The sequence below is a fragment of the Pavona decussata genome, unplaced genomic scaffold, assembly GCF_977016875.1.
Source record: "Pavona decussata unplaced genomic scaffold, jaPavDecu1.1 SCAFFOLD_1, whole genome shotgun sequence".
NCBI lineage: Eukaryota > Metazoa > Cnidaria > Anthozoa > Scleractinia > Agariciidae > Pavona > Pavona decussata.
This window is the reverse complement of record NW_028145425.1, coordinates 456,303-472,500: the sequence shown is the minus strand read 5'-3', so window position 1 is coordinate 472,500 and position 16,198 is coordinate 456,303. Positions and strand designations below refer to the sequence as shown.

The following is a 16,198-nucleotide window of genomic DNA, read 5'->3' as shown; positions in this document are numbered from 1 at the left end:
GGCGATGCAATTTTTTTTTTATTAAAAACATGCTAGCGTACTCCGTCCTTCTTACCTTTCATTTTTTGTTTGTTGTTAGTAGTGGCGAGCGAAAGCGCTTGAATTTGTGTTCACTTCAACCATGTTCGTTTTGTTTTTGCCATACTTTAGGAGGCTCGGAGCAGTTTTTCTGGACTTAGGGTGGAAGTTTTGAAAATACAATCTTGCATACAAGATAAACTTCGATCTCCTTCATACTACAACATCATTTCAACATATGATCAAAGTTAAATTTCTCATCGGTTTCTCAGCAACAGCTCTAACCATAGCAACGGTAGCGAATAGTTTCTCATTTTAAACATCGTCGATTATCTCGAAATCTAGTCAGACACTTTATGACGAAACTTTAGGGATTTGAACTACTCAATCTGGACAACTTGTAGGCGAAATTAAAAAAACAAATATGGAAAAGCTTTTTCATGTAACTAATGAATCGATTTTTATGGGGGTGATTTTGTTTATTAGTATGAAATAATAATTAGATGACGCGAAACTCACCACTCGATTAAAGTGGACAGTATTTGTTCTAGTAGCTTCATCGCGGATTTCACCTTGTCTTCACTTGCACATGTACCGGCAACTGGGGATCCGTAAAAGTTCATGGACGTTTCCGGAAGAGAATGTCCTTCCACTCTTAATCCAAATCATTCTCCATGGCTCCCATTGTTGCAAATCTCCATCTCACAAAAACCTCACGTGACTCTAATAATGAAACTCTCGTATGTCAACAAAAAGGAGCTGCTGTCTCAAAGGAGCTGCTGTCTCGGGTGCTTTAAGGTTTACTTTGCCTTTAGCAGCAAACAAGCTGCATAAGGTTTTTACGACGTAAATTGCGGCTATGTAAAAACCCACCATACACCACTAGGTGTTCTCCTTACCACGGTTATTCTATCGTTGTGTTGAAGAAAAGCCTTTTGGAGTATGAACTTATATGATTACGAAACAACTTCTTGGATCGCATTACTTACAACGCATTGTATAGTATTTCAATCTAGCTGCTTGTATAGTATTTTTCTAAAATCGTTGGCAGAGAACATGATTTCGTTGTTTCATCACATTGCTTTCCTGAATCCTCCCCCTCCTCCCCTAACCTTAAGCGTATCCACCCCCCCCCCCCCCCCCCCCTCGGAGAGTTGTCCATTACATAAGCTATACTACTACGTTGGAAGAGAAATATATGCAATTCATGTTTGAACTGTTCAATTCTGAATTATATATAGTTATGTACGGTCTAAAGGGTATTGTTTTTCAGCTATTTTGGTCTTAAAATGAATGTAGATTTTATAGCATTTTTTTTCTCAAATTCTGAAAACTGTTATGGATTTTACAGACTAGGGAAGTCCTTCTAACTTTTCTGGCGTTAAGAAAGAATCGGTTTCACGTTTCAGTTCCCGTTAATATTATGCACTAGACTGCAAGCAGTGCCTTTCTGGTTAGTCGAGAGGGTGCGCTCTCAGCTCGGCTATTTCGCGCGACCTCGCGACTATCCAGAAAGGGACTGCTTGGAGTCTAATTATACACTGGCGCAAGGCCGCAAGAGCTATATGGCTTTACAATTAATACGGCCAGATGAGGTAAACCATAACTTACATTAAAATGATACTGAACCATGCCCTATAGCGTGGACTTCTCACGTAGCTTTAACAGGGCAGTTTGTTTTTCAGGTAATCCAAAATCTTGGCTGCGAATCTGGACATTAGTGTCAGATGAAGAGCAATGGCTTTGCAACCGTACCAGGACGAGGATCTGAATTATTTGAAGTTTACATCCATCGTAGTGAATGAATTTCCAAAAGCCTTAAGACAGACTTTCAAAACCATGTGGGACATTAACTTTGGACATCGTCCTGGTTTCCAGCTCTGGGATGATTCCGCAGCAGTGAGAAGAATGTTCGCGGTTACAGAAGGTGGTAAAAGCAAAGTTCCCATACACCAGTCTTACAATGAATGGGATTGCACTGCGTTGTTTCAAGCCACCATCTATGCACAGTCTTTCGCCTTACCAGACAGCAAAGGCTACCACAGAACACTCAGTGATTTGTACGTGAAGCCTCGTGGTGTACCTCATGGAAGTTTCCATACATTCGTGGTCAGTCCGGGAAGAAACATCAATGAAACTATCGCACTTGGGATTGATCAGCTACGCCTTCTGAGAAATTGTCTCTGTCACCGGAACAATTCTAAGATAGACAAACTCACATTTGACAAGTTTATGAAACACGCTAAAGATGCTTTCAAAGCCCTTGAAGTCACCACAGATCTGATTGATGCTATCAGGTGTTTGAACGAGTCGTCCTTTCCTACTAACGAAGTTCGTAAATTGGAGCAAGGTATTAAAGACGAGACTACGGCATACATCAAGTTTCTCGAAGGAGTAAGCTCCGATATCGAGGATTTAAGACAACTTTCAACTGCCATAAAGCGGAAAGTAGGTGAGACCGCTAACAAAGAAGACATCGCTGCGTTGAAGCAAAAGATAGACGAGTTAAAAATGGAGCAAGGCGGAGTTGACGGGAAGGAAGTTCCGGCGCACGCTAAGATTCTTATTGGTGTAACTTCAGATATTGAAGATATAAAACAGAAAATGGAAAGTGAAACTGCAAGCAAGAACGACATCCTTGAGTTGAAGCAAATGATCATGAGATTAAACAGCACAGGTACGTGATAACTTGACTCTGATTGGCTTTTCAAATAAATCATTATGGTTAGACCATAGAAATTAAAGTCGCACATGTAAGGAAAGTTTCTCTAGTAGTTTATTTGAGATCCAATATCTTTTTCCTAGGATAAGAAATGGGAATAAAGTAAAAGGCCTTGCTAAAAGCAAATTTATCCCAAAATGACTATGCCTCGATTAAATTTAAGACTCGCACTTTACTCGTTAAACAACTCAAGCAAATGCACGCGCGAGAGAAAACTGCAGAGTGGCAAAAAAAGGTCCACTTGATGATGGAAAATCAGTGCCTATTTTAGAAATCGGTAAACTTTGTCCATTTTAACTGTGAAAAGAGTCGTATAGGAGAGATGTTTTACTCTTCTTTATAGCGGGGAAATCTCATTAATTTGCAGGGGAACGCATTAACGCCGGAGACGTCATTGTCTTGATTTCAGAAATAAAATGCGGTGGATTCCAATTAACGTACTGTGGAATGCATTAATTATAATAAAAGGGTGTCATGTTCTATTTAAGGCTTACCAAAGGGTTATAAGCCAGATTGACATGTTTATTAACGATGCGATGTTCTAATTTTATCCGGTATGGTAGTCATTGTCGGTATAACCGGTGTGAGTGGTTAAGCACGGCAAAAAAATATACTGTTTACGCACCGAAGCAAATGAGCCAACTATCCAAAGTGGTCATCGCCTGATCTTTGAGATGTAAACCTGCGATCCAAACTGACCAGCAGTCATTTTCCTGTCACCTGAGAATAAGTCTCCTATACTAGTGGGACAAATTTTAACACCATCGACTGTTGTAGTTGGAAAAAAAAATTAATATCTGCATACAAACGTTTGGAAATTGAATTATCCCGAAGAAACGGAACAAATATTGATATTATGACGTCAGCGTTTATAATTTGTTTTGTGATACCATAACTGAAGGCAATACGCATTCTCATCGGCATCCGTGGATCTCGGGAGATCATGGATCCGCCCCGGAGGTTAGAGCATCGTCTGCTGCGGCTGTGCAGACCGATGCGGGACTGGCAGACTCTGCTACAGGTGGTGCTGGTGAAGGGGCTGTTGGATGAAGATGGTGGCTGGCGATTCGTCAGACCAGCGCGTTTCTTCTCCGCAGTCTGCCGCTGCCTTTCTTGAGTGTGCATTACGCAATATTGCAGTATTGCAGTATCGAAAGTATCGAAACAACCCATATTTCTCAGAGAAACCCAGTATCAATGATACCGATACTGTCACGGTAACCAAAGAAAGACCATGTTTTCGCCATAGCGACGGCTGCTTAAACACGAAGGCGCGCTATAAAAGGAGGCTTCCTAAGAAAGCCAATTGCTCAGTTAATTAACAGGAGGTAGTCGGAGAGAAAAAATTGAAAAGGTGTAGGAGGAGTAACAGTTTGATGTAGTGTTGAATCGTACGAAATTATTGTGAGATTGAGCTCTTACAGGGTTTTACAGAAAGTATTCAGAAATGAGTTCTCTTATGCGTGTTAATAGAAGAACATTGTTCCAGAACGACGTTTGCAGAGGATAATTTATCCTAAAACTTACATAATTAAGTAAAGTGATTTTGTATGATCAGTACTGATGCCTTTCTTTACGCAATACCTTACCAGGGAACCAAAGGGAAGACGAAGACGAAGAAGGCAACGAGACAAAAGAAGTGGCAGCAATAGCAGCAACAGCACATGATGGCGTTGATGATGATTACAATGATGAAGATTATGATGAAGTTAATGAAATAGCTGACTTTATCAATGCGCTTACTTTCTTAGAAGAAGAAGAAGAAGAAGAAGAAGAAGAAGAAGAAGAAGAAGAAGAAGAAGAAGAAGAAGAAGAAGAAGAAGAAGAAGAAGAAGAAGAAGAGGAAGAAGAAGAAGAAGAAGAAGAAGAAGAAGAAGAAGAAGAAGAAGAAGAAGAAGAAGAAGAAGAAGAAGACGAGACAGAAGAAGTAACAGCAATAGCAACGACAGAGGATTATGGCGTTGATGATGATTACGATGATGAAGAAGATTATGATGAAGTTAATGAAATAGCTGACATTATCAGTGCGCTTATTTTCTTAGAAGAAGAAGAAGAAGAAGAAGAAGAAGAAGAAGAAGAAGAAGAAGAAGAAGAAGAAGAAGAAGAAGAAGAAGAAGAAGAAGAAGAAGAAGAAGAAGAAGAAGAAGATGGAGAAGGGGAAGAAGAAGGAGAAGGAGGAGGAGGAGAAGAATTTGATAATGACGAAGATTATACTGATGATAATGATGATGATGACGACGATGGCGAAGAAGAAGAAGAATTTGATGATGAAGAAGATTGTGACGATGATGAATGATGATGATGATGATGATGATGATGATGATTACAACTACGATGATTACGACCAAGAGACCAGTGCAAAAAAATTAACGGATCGAGGAGGAAGAACAGCAATAGTAGCAGCCGGACCAGCAGCAGCAGAAAAGGATGTACAAGATGGACGAGAAGACAAGACAGGCGCAGACGTAACCTCAAAAGGAGAAGAAGACGAGCGACGGAATACGAACATTTTGAAGAAAATGATGAAGATGGTGGTGAAGAAAATTAAGAAGACACGATAGAAGAATTTGTAGCAATAGCGGTTTTATAAAAATGATACGGTAGTCTAGATATAGTTTATATCAAATACAAGACATTTTACACATAATTTCAATAGAAAAGCATTTTTTGAAGGACATATTGTATCCTATTATCCTTCACCTTTCGACGAACAGTCCTCTGATCTTGATTTATGTATCCTTAAAATGTCTCCTTGTTGTGTTATTAAACCCATGGCGTTACTTTTTCGCCTTACAACCTTTTTATATATTTATTTTTATTCAAGTGTTCATTGTTTAGGCTGTTACAGTCACTGTGAGAAACCTGTTCCTACGTTATTTTAAATGAATGGAACGGAGGCAGGCAAGAATGGCAAAAGAAGGACAAAAAAAAAAAAAAAAAAAAAAAAAAACAGCGAGGGCTCTTTGCCACTGAGCAAACCTCGTTTTTCATTCAATGAAAATCGGTTTTTTGGCATGTTTTGGTGTTTGTATTTAATTAATGAGTTGCAGTGGTCAGCAATTGTTATGCGTCCTGGTCTATCCACTGGAATAAATATTATAGCCTGACGATGAAACGATCACTTCCGCTCTGCGTGTTAAAGGGGAAAAGCCGTGCTCAGAGGGAACTTTTTTCCCACCTGAACTCAATCGGAGGATAAAGAACAGCATTTTGTTTGAAGCCAGGGTCCAGTTGCATAAGGCACTCTAGGATAAGTACGAGTTCTGCAGTCGGTCCCTGCATTCCGAACCATTTTCTCACGCTGTCGTTGTGTTCCTTATCCTCCATAAACTGTCTTAAGGAAAGTGAAACCATGAAACGACTGCAGAAAAATCCCACTTATATGAAAGTGCTTTCGGCAACAAGGACCTAAGGACACATTCATGAAGCCCTCCTAAATTAAGATGAATCCTAAATTTTGTTTCTGAATAATAGTCTTTCGTTAAGAAGCAATGTTCAGGATACATCCTTACTTTTGAGGGAACGTTCATGAATCCTGACCCTGGTCCTCAAAGGGACATCTGCATCCCTGAAATACTTTACCTCCCAAATTTGAAAGTTGGCAAGTTTAACCAGAAGCAAACAATACGCAGGTATTCGGCGGTGCGTACCACTACAAGACAAAAGATAGGAAAAGAAAATGATGTATTTAAAAATCAACAGTGGTATAAATTGAACAATGGCATGTACTTTGGTACCGTAGATAATCTCCTGACAAAGTTTGCGTTAAAGGCATTCTTATAAATACGCCAAAGGAACCGCTGTCATGCCTCCATAAACTCAATCTTAAGGGCATGCAAAAGATCGTGATGCAGTCCTTTGGTGGATGTTCCCATTCACAGGGACAGTCACGTGCCTGACATGATGCACGTGGCGGATTTTATTGTCCCAGGTATTATAATAAGGTTCAAACGACAAGTAGTATTTTAATAAAACTGGACATGCAGGCGAGTCGGGACACTGTAAACAGCAATGGACTCAAGTATGCAACCTGACCGAAATTCGACAGTGCGCCATAAGCGAACAAGTGGGTCATGCTTACGTTATTCTGTTACGTCGGAAATTTGTATAGCCTAAATAAGCAGACGTTGTTATGCGGTACTACCGCTGGTCTCCCCGAGGACCAAAGAGATTGTGTGAAGGCCTTGAGTCTTGTTAAGACATCCTTGAACGGTTTACAACATTAATGTAGCTATAGAAGACTGCCAAAGAAATGATGTTGTTTAAAGCTGTCAATTTCTTTCTCAGCCGGTTGCCTCTAGTAAAAAAAAAGTCTAATCCAAACTAAATGAGGTATTGGTCAAGTTAGGTCTAGGTCATTGGTGTAGGATAACGAATTAAGTAAGACAACATGATTACAACATAGATTAATTGATGTAAAAACTGTAAAATAATTCACTAATTACATGTTGATTCGAGGATCTTTTTTTCTCTTTTGGAACATTAAATGGGTATATTTGCCTCCTAATTTAAAAGTCTAGGGTAAGTAGATACCTAATTTCGTCTTCATCACTTAAGTTGGCGATAAAAGGATAATTTTTGGAAATGAGAAAATCGAGTTCATGTCAAAGGTTATCATACTCTTGGCAATACATTAAAAATGCCGTTCGTCCTGTCTGCGCTTTCTTTTGAAGATTAAGCATGTTCTGTGATGCCCCTTTATTTTCGTATTTCCCAGTTTGTTTACGCCAAAAAAAAAAAAAAAATTAACCCCTAGTCGCAATTTCCTAATACTTATTCTGTGTGCTGGGTTTCTGGTTGTCTTGAGATGACCAGATGAAGTCATTTCTGTCCCTAAATATGTTTCTCTGTCAACGATATGTAATGACAAGATGGTAATGGTAATGGTAATGCATTTATATACCACATTTTCTATTCATATATATTCAAATGCGGTTTGCATCAGTATTTGTCCATTAGCGACCTCATCCTACCCACCCAACCCATGAAATCATGAAACAGCACAAAGGCCAGACCAGCACACCGGGAACTCCATGCCCTACTCTTTGCGATTAGTGTCAGGGTTCTTTAACTTCCACAGGGTTATGAGCATTGAAGTGCTGTGAGACGAGACCTACGGTTTATCGTCCTTATCTGAGAAGACTAGAAAGTCCAACCATTTGCAGATGTCATTACAAAGGCAGCACTTTCTCCTCAGTTATTTAAAGACCCTGCCTTATTTAAAGATCCGGCCGGGGTTTGAACCCACGACTGTTCCGCACGGTAGTCCGATCGTCAATCAACTGAGCTAACCGGTCGGCGGTTAGAAAGATCAAAGCATTAAATGAAGAAATGAAGTCGCTGGATGTGGAGTTCTTAGTTTAAAAAGCTCCAGAAGCAATCACGTTTACACGTGACGGCTGAAAAACGTACGGAAAATGTCAGTACAGAGCATTTTTAGAAGTATGCGAAAGTAATATACAGTCAGTATTTTAAACGAATACTCTGTCAGTGGCGTCAGAGAAAATTAGTCTTAGTGCGAGACTATCGTTCTGTTGCTTTTAAATTGTATACTTTGAATTTTTTATACGTATCCGCTAAATCTTAGAAGCCCACTTAATATGGACACTCGGATAATACGGACACCTTGGCATGTCCTTTTGATATCCAAATTAACCGGGTTCAACTGTACCTAACTTTCCAGCTCACAGTTTTGCGAGGACAGAGTGTATACAATATTGACCTCTGTATTGCCAGGGAAAGTTACAAATGAACTGCTACAGTACAACTCGTTAATTTCTTTGAATATTTTAGCAGTTAAACTTTCAACGAATGTTACTACAGTCGAACCTCCACTAACGGCCACCTCTTCACAACGGCCACCTCTCTACAACGGCCACATTTTTTTGTCCCGGCGGACAGTCCATATATTAGCTCTTGTTTAAACCTCTCTACAACGGCCACCTCTCTACAACGGCAACGACCAATAAAGTGCGTCCCCAACTGCCAACCTCTCGACAACGGCCAGTACAGTTCTTTTTTGTAAAAAAAAAACCTTTTTTATAAACTGTTGCAGTAATCGACATTTATCTTCGGAACATTACGTTTCTGTATCCATTTAAACGATATACGTATTTTGATTGTGTTCCATTTAAATGCTGCAGTAAGCATAAATTGTCTACAATAATATGGCGAATGTTGCGAACCTTGTTCGTTTCGTCTTGTTAACATTTTGATTCAAAATATTATTTCCGTTTTATTGTGTATTTTATCTATATATCTATTATTTAAGATTGGATTGCCATTATAGGCTACAGTAAGCATGAACTTGGCATAATAAACATGTTGTACTTCCCGAAAAAAAGGTGTCATATGACACCCCTACCTCCCCATAACGACCACCTCTCCACAACGGCCACTTTCTTCTGTCCCCAAGGTGGCCGTTGTGGAGAGGTTCAACTGTATATAATTTTTTCCAATTGCCGACTTGCTTTTGATTTCCCGAAATCCTAGCTGAACTTACAGCGGATAAAAAAGTAAGGTACAAAAAGCCAAAAGGAACAAAAATCTGAAAATCAAAGACTTGTCTCGCTCTCTTATTGATTAATGGAAAAAGGGGAGACTTTCCATCGGTGACAGATTGACGTTTGGTTGTTTTCCCCGTTCTCGTTCTTTGCGTCAACATCGCATAATTTATATATTTATGTGTCTGTCCGCTTCTTTGACAATAAAAATTACCCAACGCGCGAGCGCGTGAGAATTTCTGCAGTTATTATAAAATGTTTCCTGGAGATTAATGTTTGGTAAGAAACACGTTATTAATGTAGTAAATCATTAATATTTTGAAACCAGAAGTACTTCCAAACGGAAGTTAGATGTGATGTCAGTTTGGACACATGTACAAATTATGTGGAAAAGCCGAACCATAAAGTGAGTATATTTCGGAACATAGAGACAGGTTAAAACGATTATTTGAGAGAAACCTAGAAGTCTGGCCGAGATTAATAGCTGAAACAGTGATACTTGAAAGACCTTAAAACCGTTTGACGGCTAATAATAGCTGTTTTTTTTTTTTTTTTTTTGTTTTTTTTTACCATTGACGGTAAAAATTGGCCTTTTGCGTCGGGTGTCGGTTAAGGTGGCCGAACACAGTTTACGCGCGCTTTACAGATTCTGTTAGTGATGCTATTAAGCTCGCTAGGGTTGTGGTACGCAAATACGGCGGTCGATAAAGTGATCCCTCAATTTCGCATGGATAATAAAGTTAATTTTTTATCCTAAATAACTTAGTTTCTCGTTTGTGGACTCTTTTTCCTTTCTTTCCGAGCAAAAAAGTCATTCACCAAGACCTTTTGCATGCTTTTCATCTTTGCCACAATCTCGTTCCCAGAGGCTGCGATCCTTTTGGCCAGCACCAAGGAAGCAAAACCTCTGGGCTAATCAATGTCAAAATCCAGCCAATCGAAATCTGATTGGCTAATACATTTTACCGAAAATGTCTTCGGAGGTTTCAAACAAAAAATGAAATAGAGACTGTCAAAGATATCGAAGCAAAAACCGCCATAGAATCGAAATGCAACTAAATTTTCCTACGCTTTGTTTTTGCAGTAAGTAAAAACGAAAAAGATAACAAGTCAAATCACATGACTAAACGGAAAAGGCGCGAAAACCTTTGCGATATGTTGCAGCGTTTGACAAAGTTGAATGACAGTATGACACTTGCGACGGTCGAGGTTAGCGAAGAACCTGACAATTTTCGGAAAAACTCCTCTAATTATCGACTATGAAATGTGGTTCATAGTCAATGCTGGCCGGTTAAAATCGTTCTTAACATTGTCTAAAGCGAATAAGAGTTTAACAGCCTTTCTCGTGCTGTTGAAGGAACTGGAAGAAGCAAACTTGTAATCCATTCGCACCGCGGAGTCGGCGAGTTGATCTGACTGGAGCAGAATTTATTGAAGATTACTTTGTTGAACAGAAACAGATATTCTTTCAGCAGCCCAGCAGAAACATAATTGAACTTGAACAAGGAAAACCAACGGCCTTTGTTACCACTGCATTAAAAGCGGACTGTATTCAAGAATGTGTGGCACAAAAAGTGGTTCAGAAAGCGGACGGACAAAAAGACAAAAATATTAACGCTTGGAATAGCGATCGTTGTCACTCTTTACACAACAGTTCATTTGTGAGCTTTGTAAGTTTGCAGCTTATAGGACTGATAAACCACATCGAGTGCAGGTAAAATATCTTTTTTCAGGGTGAGTTTCTTAAGCTTACACTGAGTGTGTGAATTGAAAAAAAATTGCCGATCTTTCTGATAAGCTTAGATTTTCAAGTTGCTGGTTATTTCAGTTGAACGTTTACAGAGTTGTGTCTTGTTATTTTAAAATGTACTTCTGCCATTTTATTGTATTTATTCTGAGATCATGGTATCTGGGTAAGCAAAAGCTGATCTTGTGAAACCTATCGTTTGTAAATTTCACGACGGAAAAAATTAAGCTTACGTTTGTAAACATTTGTTGGTATTTGTCGTCGACGGCAATCAGGTTGGGAACGATATCTTGCTGAAGTTTATCGAATGTTGTTTGAAAATCTTTACCCTGTTTAGTTAATTAGGTTGAAGCTTATATAACCTCCGACCAGGCCCTATTTTCCTTTCGCTATTAACTTTACCGTGGTGTCATGAAAAAACTTGGCTATCTCATACTGCGTGGACTGCGTATATTCAACCCCATTTTTAAGTTTTAAAAACTACATTTTACAAGCGAAAACAAGCTTAATTTAATTCCAAATGTGTATAGTATACAACAAATGGTTTTTAATCGCCATAGCTTATATATGTTTTTTTACCCCTGCCTATGGAAAATGTTTGGTTTTCTAAAACGACCTGAAAATGTGCAAAATAAATTTGTCGTGGTTGAGAGAGGCAAATTGCCGACAAACCCAGATTTTACGCAGCCTTTGTTTTGGTTGATTTGTTTTCAAGGAAGTCTCACATGAACGACAATCACTGGCAAACGGGAGGGATGGAGGTTGTCGCCATTTTCACTCGTTTTCTTGGCCTTTGATGCTCTTTACCAGAGGCTGTCTTCCTCTCGGTTAGCAGTATTCCCCTTTAAACCGGAAGCAGGATCCTTGCTTCCGGTTTCCGATTAGCCCAGAGCTCGTGGACGTGGGGCCACCGCTGGCCTTAAACGTGCGCGGGCTCTGGGGACAAGATTGTCTTTGCCATGACTCCCAATTAAATCCACGCATGCGCATTTGACTAAAAAATTGTGACTGGTTGTTTTCGTGGAAATGAACTGTTTTCTAAGGAACCGCTCATTAGAATTTCGTGACATTTGGCATGGAAATAGTTCCCTAAAAGCGTAACACGCCTACAAAGAGAAACGTAAATCTAACAGAGGCTATCTTCACAAAACATTAAAATCCAAAATCAATATTTACAAGAGATCTCTCTGTTAAAATTACATGAAATTATAAAATTAAATAGCCAGGGTCAAGCAAGCAGTGTGATTGGTCAAACTGAGTTCTGTATAACTCCACAATGCACGAAGCATACGTATGGTGCGTGCATTATAATTGTACATATGCACTGAGCACACGTAAGATTTTTTGCCTGTGAAAAGTCTGAGAAATTCAGAGACAGAATGCGCTGTCACTCCAGCGATTTGCAAACAACAGTCTCTTGTACTGATGTTTCCAGACTTTTTATTAGCGGAGCTCCCGAGCGCGCCGCAAGGCGCGCGCGAGCGGAGCCCCATAGCTTAGAGATTTTGGTAAACCCATCAGTGCGAGAAATTTTGGTTTGGTTATGACGTCACTTCCGTCCGACCGACCGACCGTACATACATTCGCTACTCCATGTATGCAACCTTTAAATGAGACACTTAAACCCTGTGCTGCAGCCCGCTTTTTTACGGCGGGAAGTTGCATCACCAACTGCGTTTTAGAAAAAAAAATAATAATGATAATTTGACACAATACAAGGTCAATTTTTGTGACCAACGGAGGGAGAAAGAGCAATACGACTAGCGGCGAGAGAAACAAATTGGCCATCACATCATCAGAATCTTGAAGTGAAATCATTTTACTCCGATCCGGCGCGACAAAACGTTGGATTTTTCCTCTTGAAGTGAAACGTTTCGCTCACTTAACGTTGTAAAAGGAACTAAAAAAGGTTGGAAATGGAATAAAAGGACTGGTTATTCTGAGAAGAGGTGAGCATATTCATGTGATTTTGTTGACAAAACTTTGCTGGATTGCTATCGTGCACGATCTTGTTTTCTTGCAGTGTTGACACGCCGTTTAATTTAACCTTAAGCTTAATATTGCTAAACTCAGAGCAGTCTTTTGGCAGTACATGTATATTCATGTGATTTTGTAGACAAAACTTTGCTGGTTTGCGGCTGTTTTGCAATAAATTGATTTCTTGCAGTGTTGACACGCAGTTAATACTGCTAAGTTCAGAGTGGTCCTTTGAGCCCATTTTTTTCGGTTTCTGTTCATTATTCCAATCCCTTGGCATTTTATTTTCTAATCTGGTCTAATTTTGCCTTCCAACAGCGGGAAAAAGAGCAAGGCGAATAGCGGCGGAAAAAGGACTCTTTTAGAGGCGGCACATCATAAACAGCGGATCTGAAACAGAAATCATTTTATTCTGATCGATCCGCAAAGAAACGTTGGATTTTTCCTCTTGAAGTGAAACTTTTTGCTCACTTAACGTTGTAAAACGAACGAAAAAATCAGCAATGGAATAAAAGGACTGGTTATTTCCAAAGAGGCGAGTTGACAAAACTTTGCTGACTTTTGCAAGATATTTTTTTGCAGTGTTTACACTGCAACTTGTTTAACTTAAGCTACTGCTAACTTCGGAAAAGTCTCTCGAGCTCATTTTTTCGGTCCATGTTCGTTATTTCCCTTGGAAGTTTATTTTCTAATCTCATTCCTTTTTGCTTCATGTAAGAAAATTTGGTTCTCAGGTATAATTTTTAGTCAGTGAAACAGACGTCTCGTAACACTTTATCGAGTTTACGCTAGCATAAGCTAAGTACTGACAAGTTTTTCTCGCACATATTTCTAATTTTTGCATTTATTTCTGACAATCTTGATAGGATATTTCTTTTCAAAAAACGTTGAAAGCGAATGTAATAGTGTGACCTCATTTTCATCATAACATCAAGCGTACGCAAAATTTGTTCGCTTGTTTGTACAAATTTTTAAAGATCGTCGTTTGGTTTATCTCTGTTCTGATTGTTTTGAATTATCACAGTTTTTTTTTTCATTTATTACTCCAGGTACATGTATATTTTAAGTCTGTTTCATGGTTATTGTAGTCTTTTTCTCTCAGGTTTATGTACGGCTTTTTGTTGATAAACAACATTTGCCTAAGACAGTGACAGTTCGCCTCGATCATCTTTAAAACTAAAAAGAATAATAACAACAAAAGAAATACTTTGAGCGTGAAGAAAACTATCAAAACTCGATAAATAGCCAATCCCGTCCTGAATATTTACCTACAGTGTACATAATATTTTGATATTTTAATTTGTACCCCCCACTCACATCCATGTAGCTTAGAATGTCAGTTCTGCTGAAATGGGTTTATGGGTTTCAAGAGGATACCTTACTACCTTAATGTACCTTGTTGTATAGCAGATAGTATTTTAATTTGCATGAGGCCGAGTAGAGTTAAGGTTTAATTTTCAAGCGTCCGGGGTATTTTGCAGAATACCGAACGTTGAATCTATGGAAGTCCTTTAATGCAGTGGCTGCCATAACAACAAATTAAAGCTAACCGTCTGTATAATCAGTGCTTAGCCCTAAACAGAAAAGAAAAGTGCTTAGACCTTGATAACTTTGTTCATTTCTTTCCATTCTTTATCTTCCTAATTTCATAGTGAGCTAGTCACAGTCGTCTTCTAAATTTCTTTGTCCAATTTGTCATGAAATCTGAAAACATTCCATTTTATAGATCTAGAACTGCCATCAGAAATGGCATCTCAGCCACTGAACTACAGGATAAGTCCTTTCCAGCCAGCTTTCCCCCAGCCACTGCTTTCGTGTGCTCGATGAATCCTGATGCGGTAATCAGACTTGCAAATTCTGGACAATTCAGCTTCTCAGAACCTGACCTCATCAAACAATAGCATTATCCAAAACGTGAACTTAGGGAAAAATTTAAAAATCATCATAGGCCCCCATCTGCATAAATTATGAACCTTAACTCAGGAGTGTTTTAAGATTTGCCACTGCCTGGGCACAAAAGCCATGCACAGAGGCTGTAACCTTTACTAGTGGGTTTAGATGTTGTGTTTTAATAGCTGTAGCAAAAAATAACTGATGTACAGTTGTAAGTTTTTTATTTATCATCACAGATCATGACAGATGTGATGAAAACACAGTATGGCTCATGAATCACTTTGTTAATGGAAGTTCTTGTTGAGGCAATTCATAAACTTGTAAATTATCCATTCTTCTGTGGGGCCACCCATCATTGATCAGCCAATCACAGGTCACGTTCACAACAAAGGAGTCTGGCTTTGTTAGTTGGTAAACCAATCAAAAACGAGAACATTTCTTTAAATTTCAAAGTGTCGGTCTTATCGGTGGCCCCGGTTGAGTTTGTTGCACTGTCAGACAAAACCTCGCCTTACCTTTAGTTATATATATATTTTTTACAAAGCCTGAATATCAGCTGTTTCCCATCTCTCACCAATCATCTAGAGAGATTCGAGACTGATATTCAGGCCATGTTTAATGCAACCAGACCCTTTTGATAACTGTGATTTAACAGAGAAAAGGTGAAACTTCTTATCAGCCACACTCTTTTAATTGAAAGAAAAATTTAAAACTTGGTAGTGGGTAATGAATTATGAAATATGTACAGTTATTTATTTTTACAGTGCAATCTCAGTTATTTGAACTCTCAATGTTTTTCAGCACTCCCAATTCTTTGAACAGATAGTTGTTAATTCTCTTGGATTTGCTTCAGTCAGTTTTTTGCCCCCTATTTTTTGAACAAAATTTATTTTCCCTAGGAAGTTAAAAAAAATTGGTACTTCCACTGCAGTGATTGCCACATAACATTATTATGAAAATGTTAACATGCCAAGTAAATTGTTTTCTTTTACTTTGTTTTGATTATCCAATAATAACTGTTACTTTTCATGGGTTTTGTGACATCAGTAACCAGTGCTACAGTTTTCTACACCTGATCACATAGTCTGGTATAACTTTTTCAGTAACATAAGGAAAAACACTAAATAATATTATTTTCCTTTTCCATTCTGTACAGGGTATATGTAAAATCTTTATTTATATAGAAATAGTTTAATCCACTGATTGTTTTGGAGAAAAAAGTGATAAAATGCTTTTAATTTGCAATATTTCAAGCAAAGTATAATGTTGTACATCATTTTGTGAATTCAGAAGAGGACTATTGCTATACATCAACTCTCTTTAGGCACTCTTGTTCCT

General features: G+C 38.7%; 3 protein-coding genes across 3 annotated transcripts in view; all 3 read left to right on the top strand.

Moving 5' to 3' along the window:
- Positions 1–5,536, top strand: part of LOC146490106 (uncharacterized) — a 24,019-nt gene extending 18,483 nt beyond the window's left edge. Inside the window, exons 2-3 of the mRNA XM_085104163.1 lie at positions 1,704–2,695; positions 4,333–5,536. Coding sequence (XP_084960289.1) covers positions 1,756–2,695; positions 4,333–5,036 — 1,644 coding nt within the window. The 5' untranslated portion in view covers positions 1,704–1,755 and the 3' untranslated portion in view covers positions 5,037–5,536. The remainder of the gene's footprint in view (positions 1–1,703; positions 2,696–4,332) is intronic.
- LOC146490100 (uncharacterized) overlaps positions 1–16,198 on the top strand; it is a 176,316-nt gene that overhangs the window by 72,505 nt on the left and 87,613 nt on the right. The gene's annotated exons all lie outside the window — the stretch shown is intronic.
- The window catches only part of LOC146490102 (uncharacterized), a 179,016-nt gene that overhangs the window by 99,628 nt on the left and 63,190 nt on the right, over positions 1–16,198 (top strand). The gene's annotated exons all lie outside the window — the stretch shown is intronic.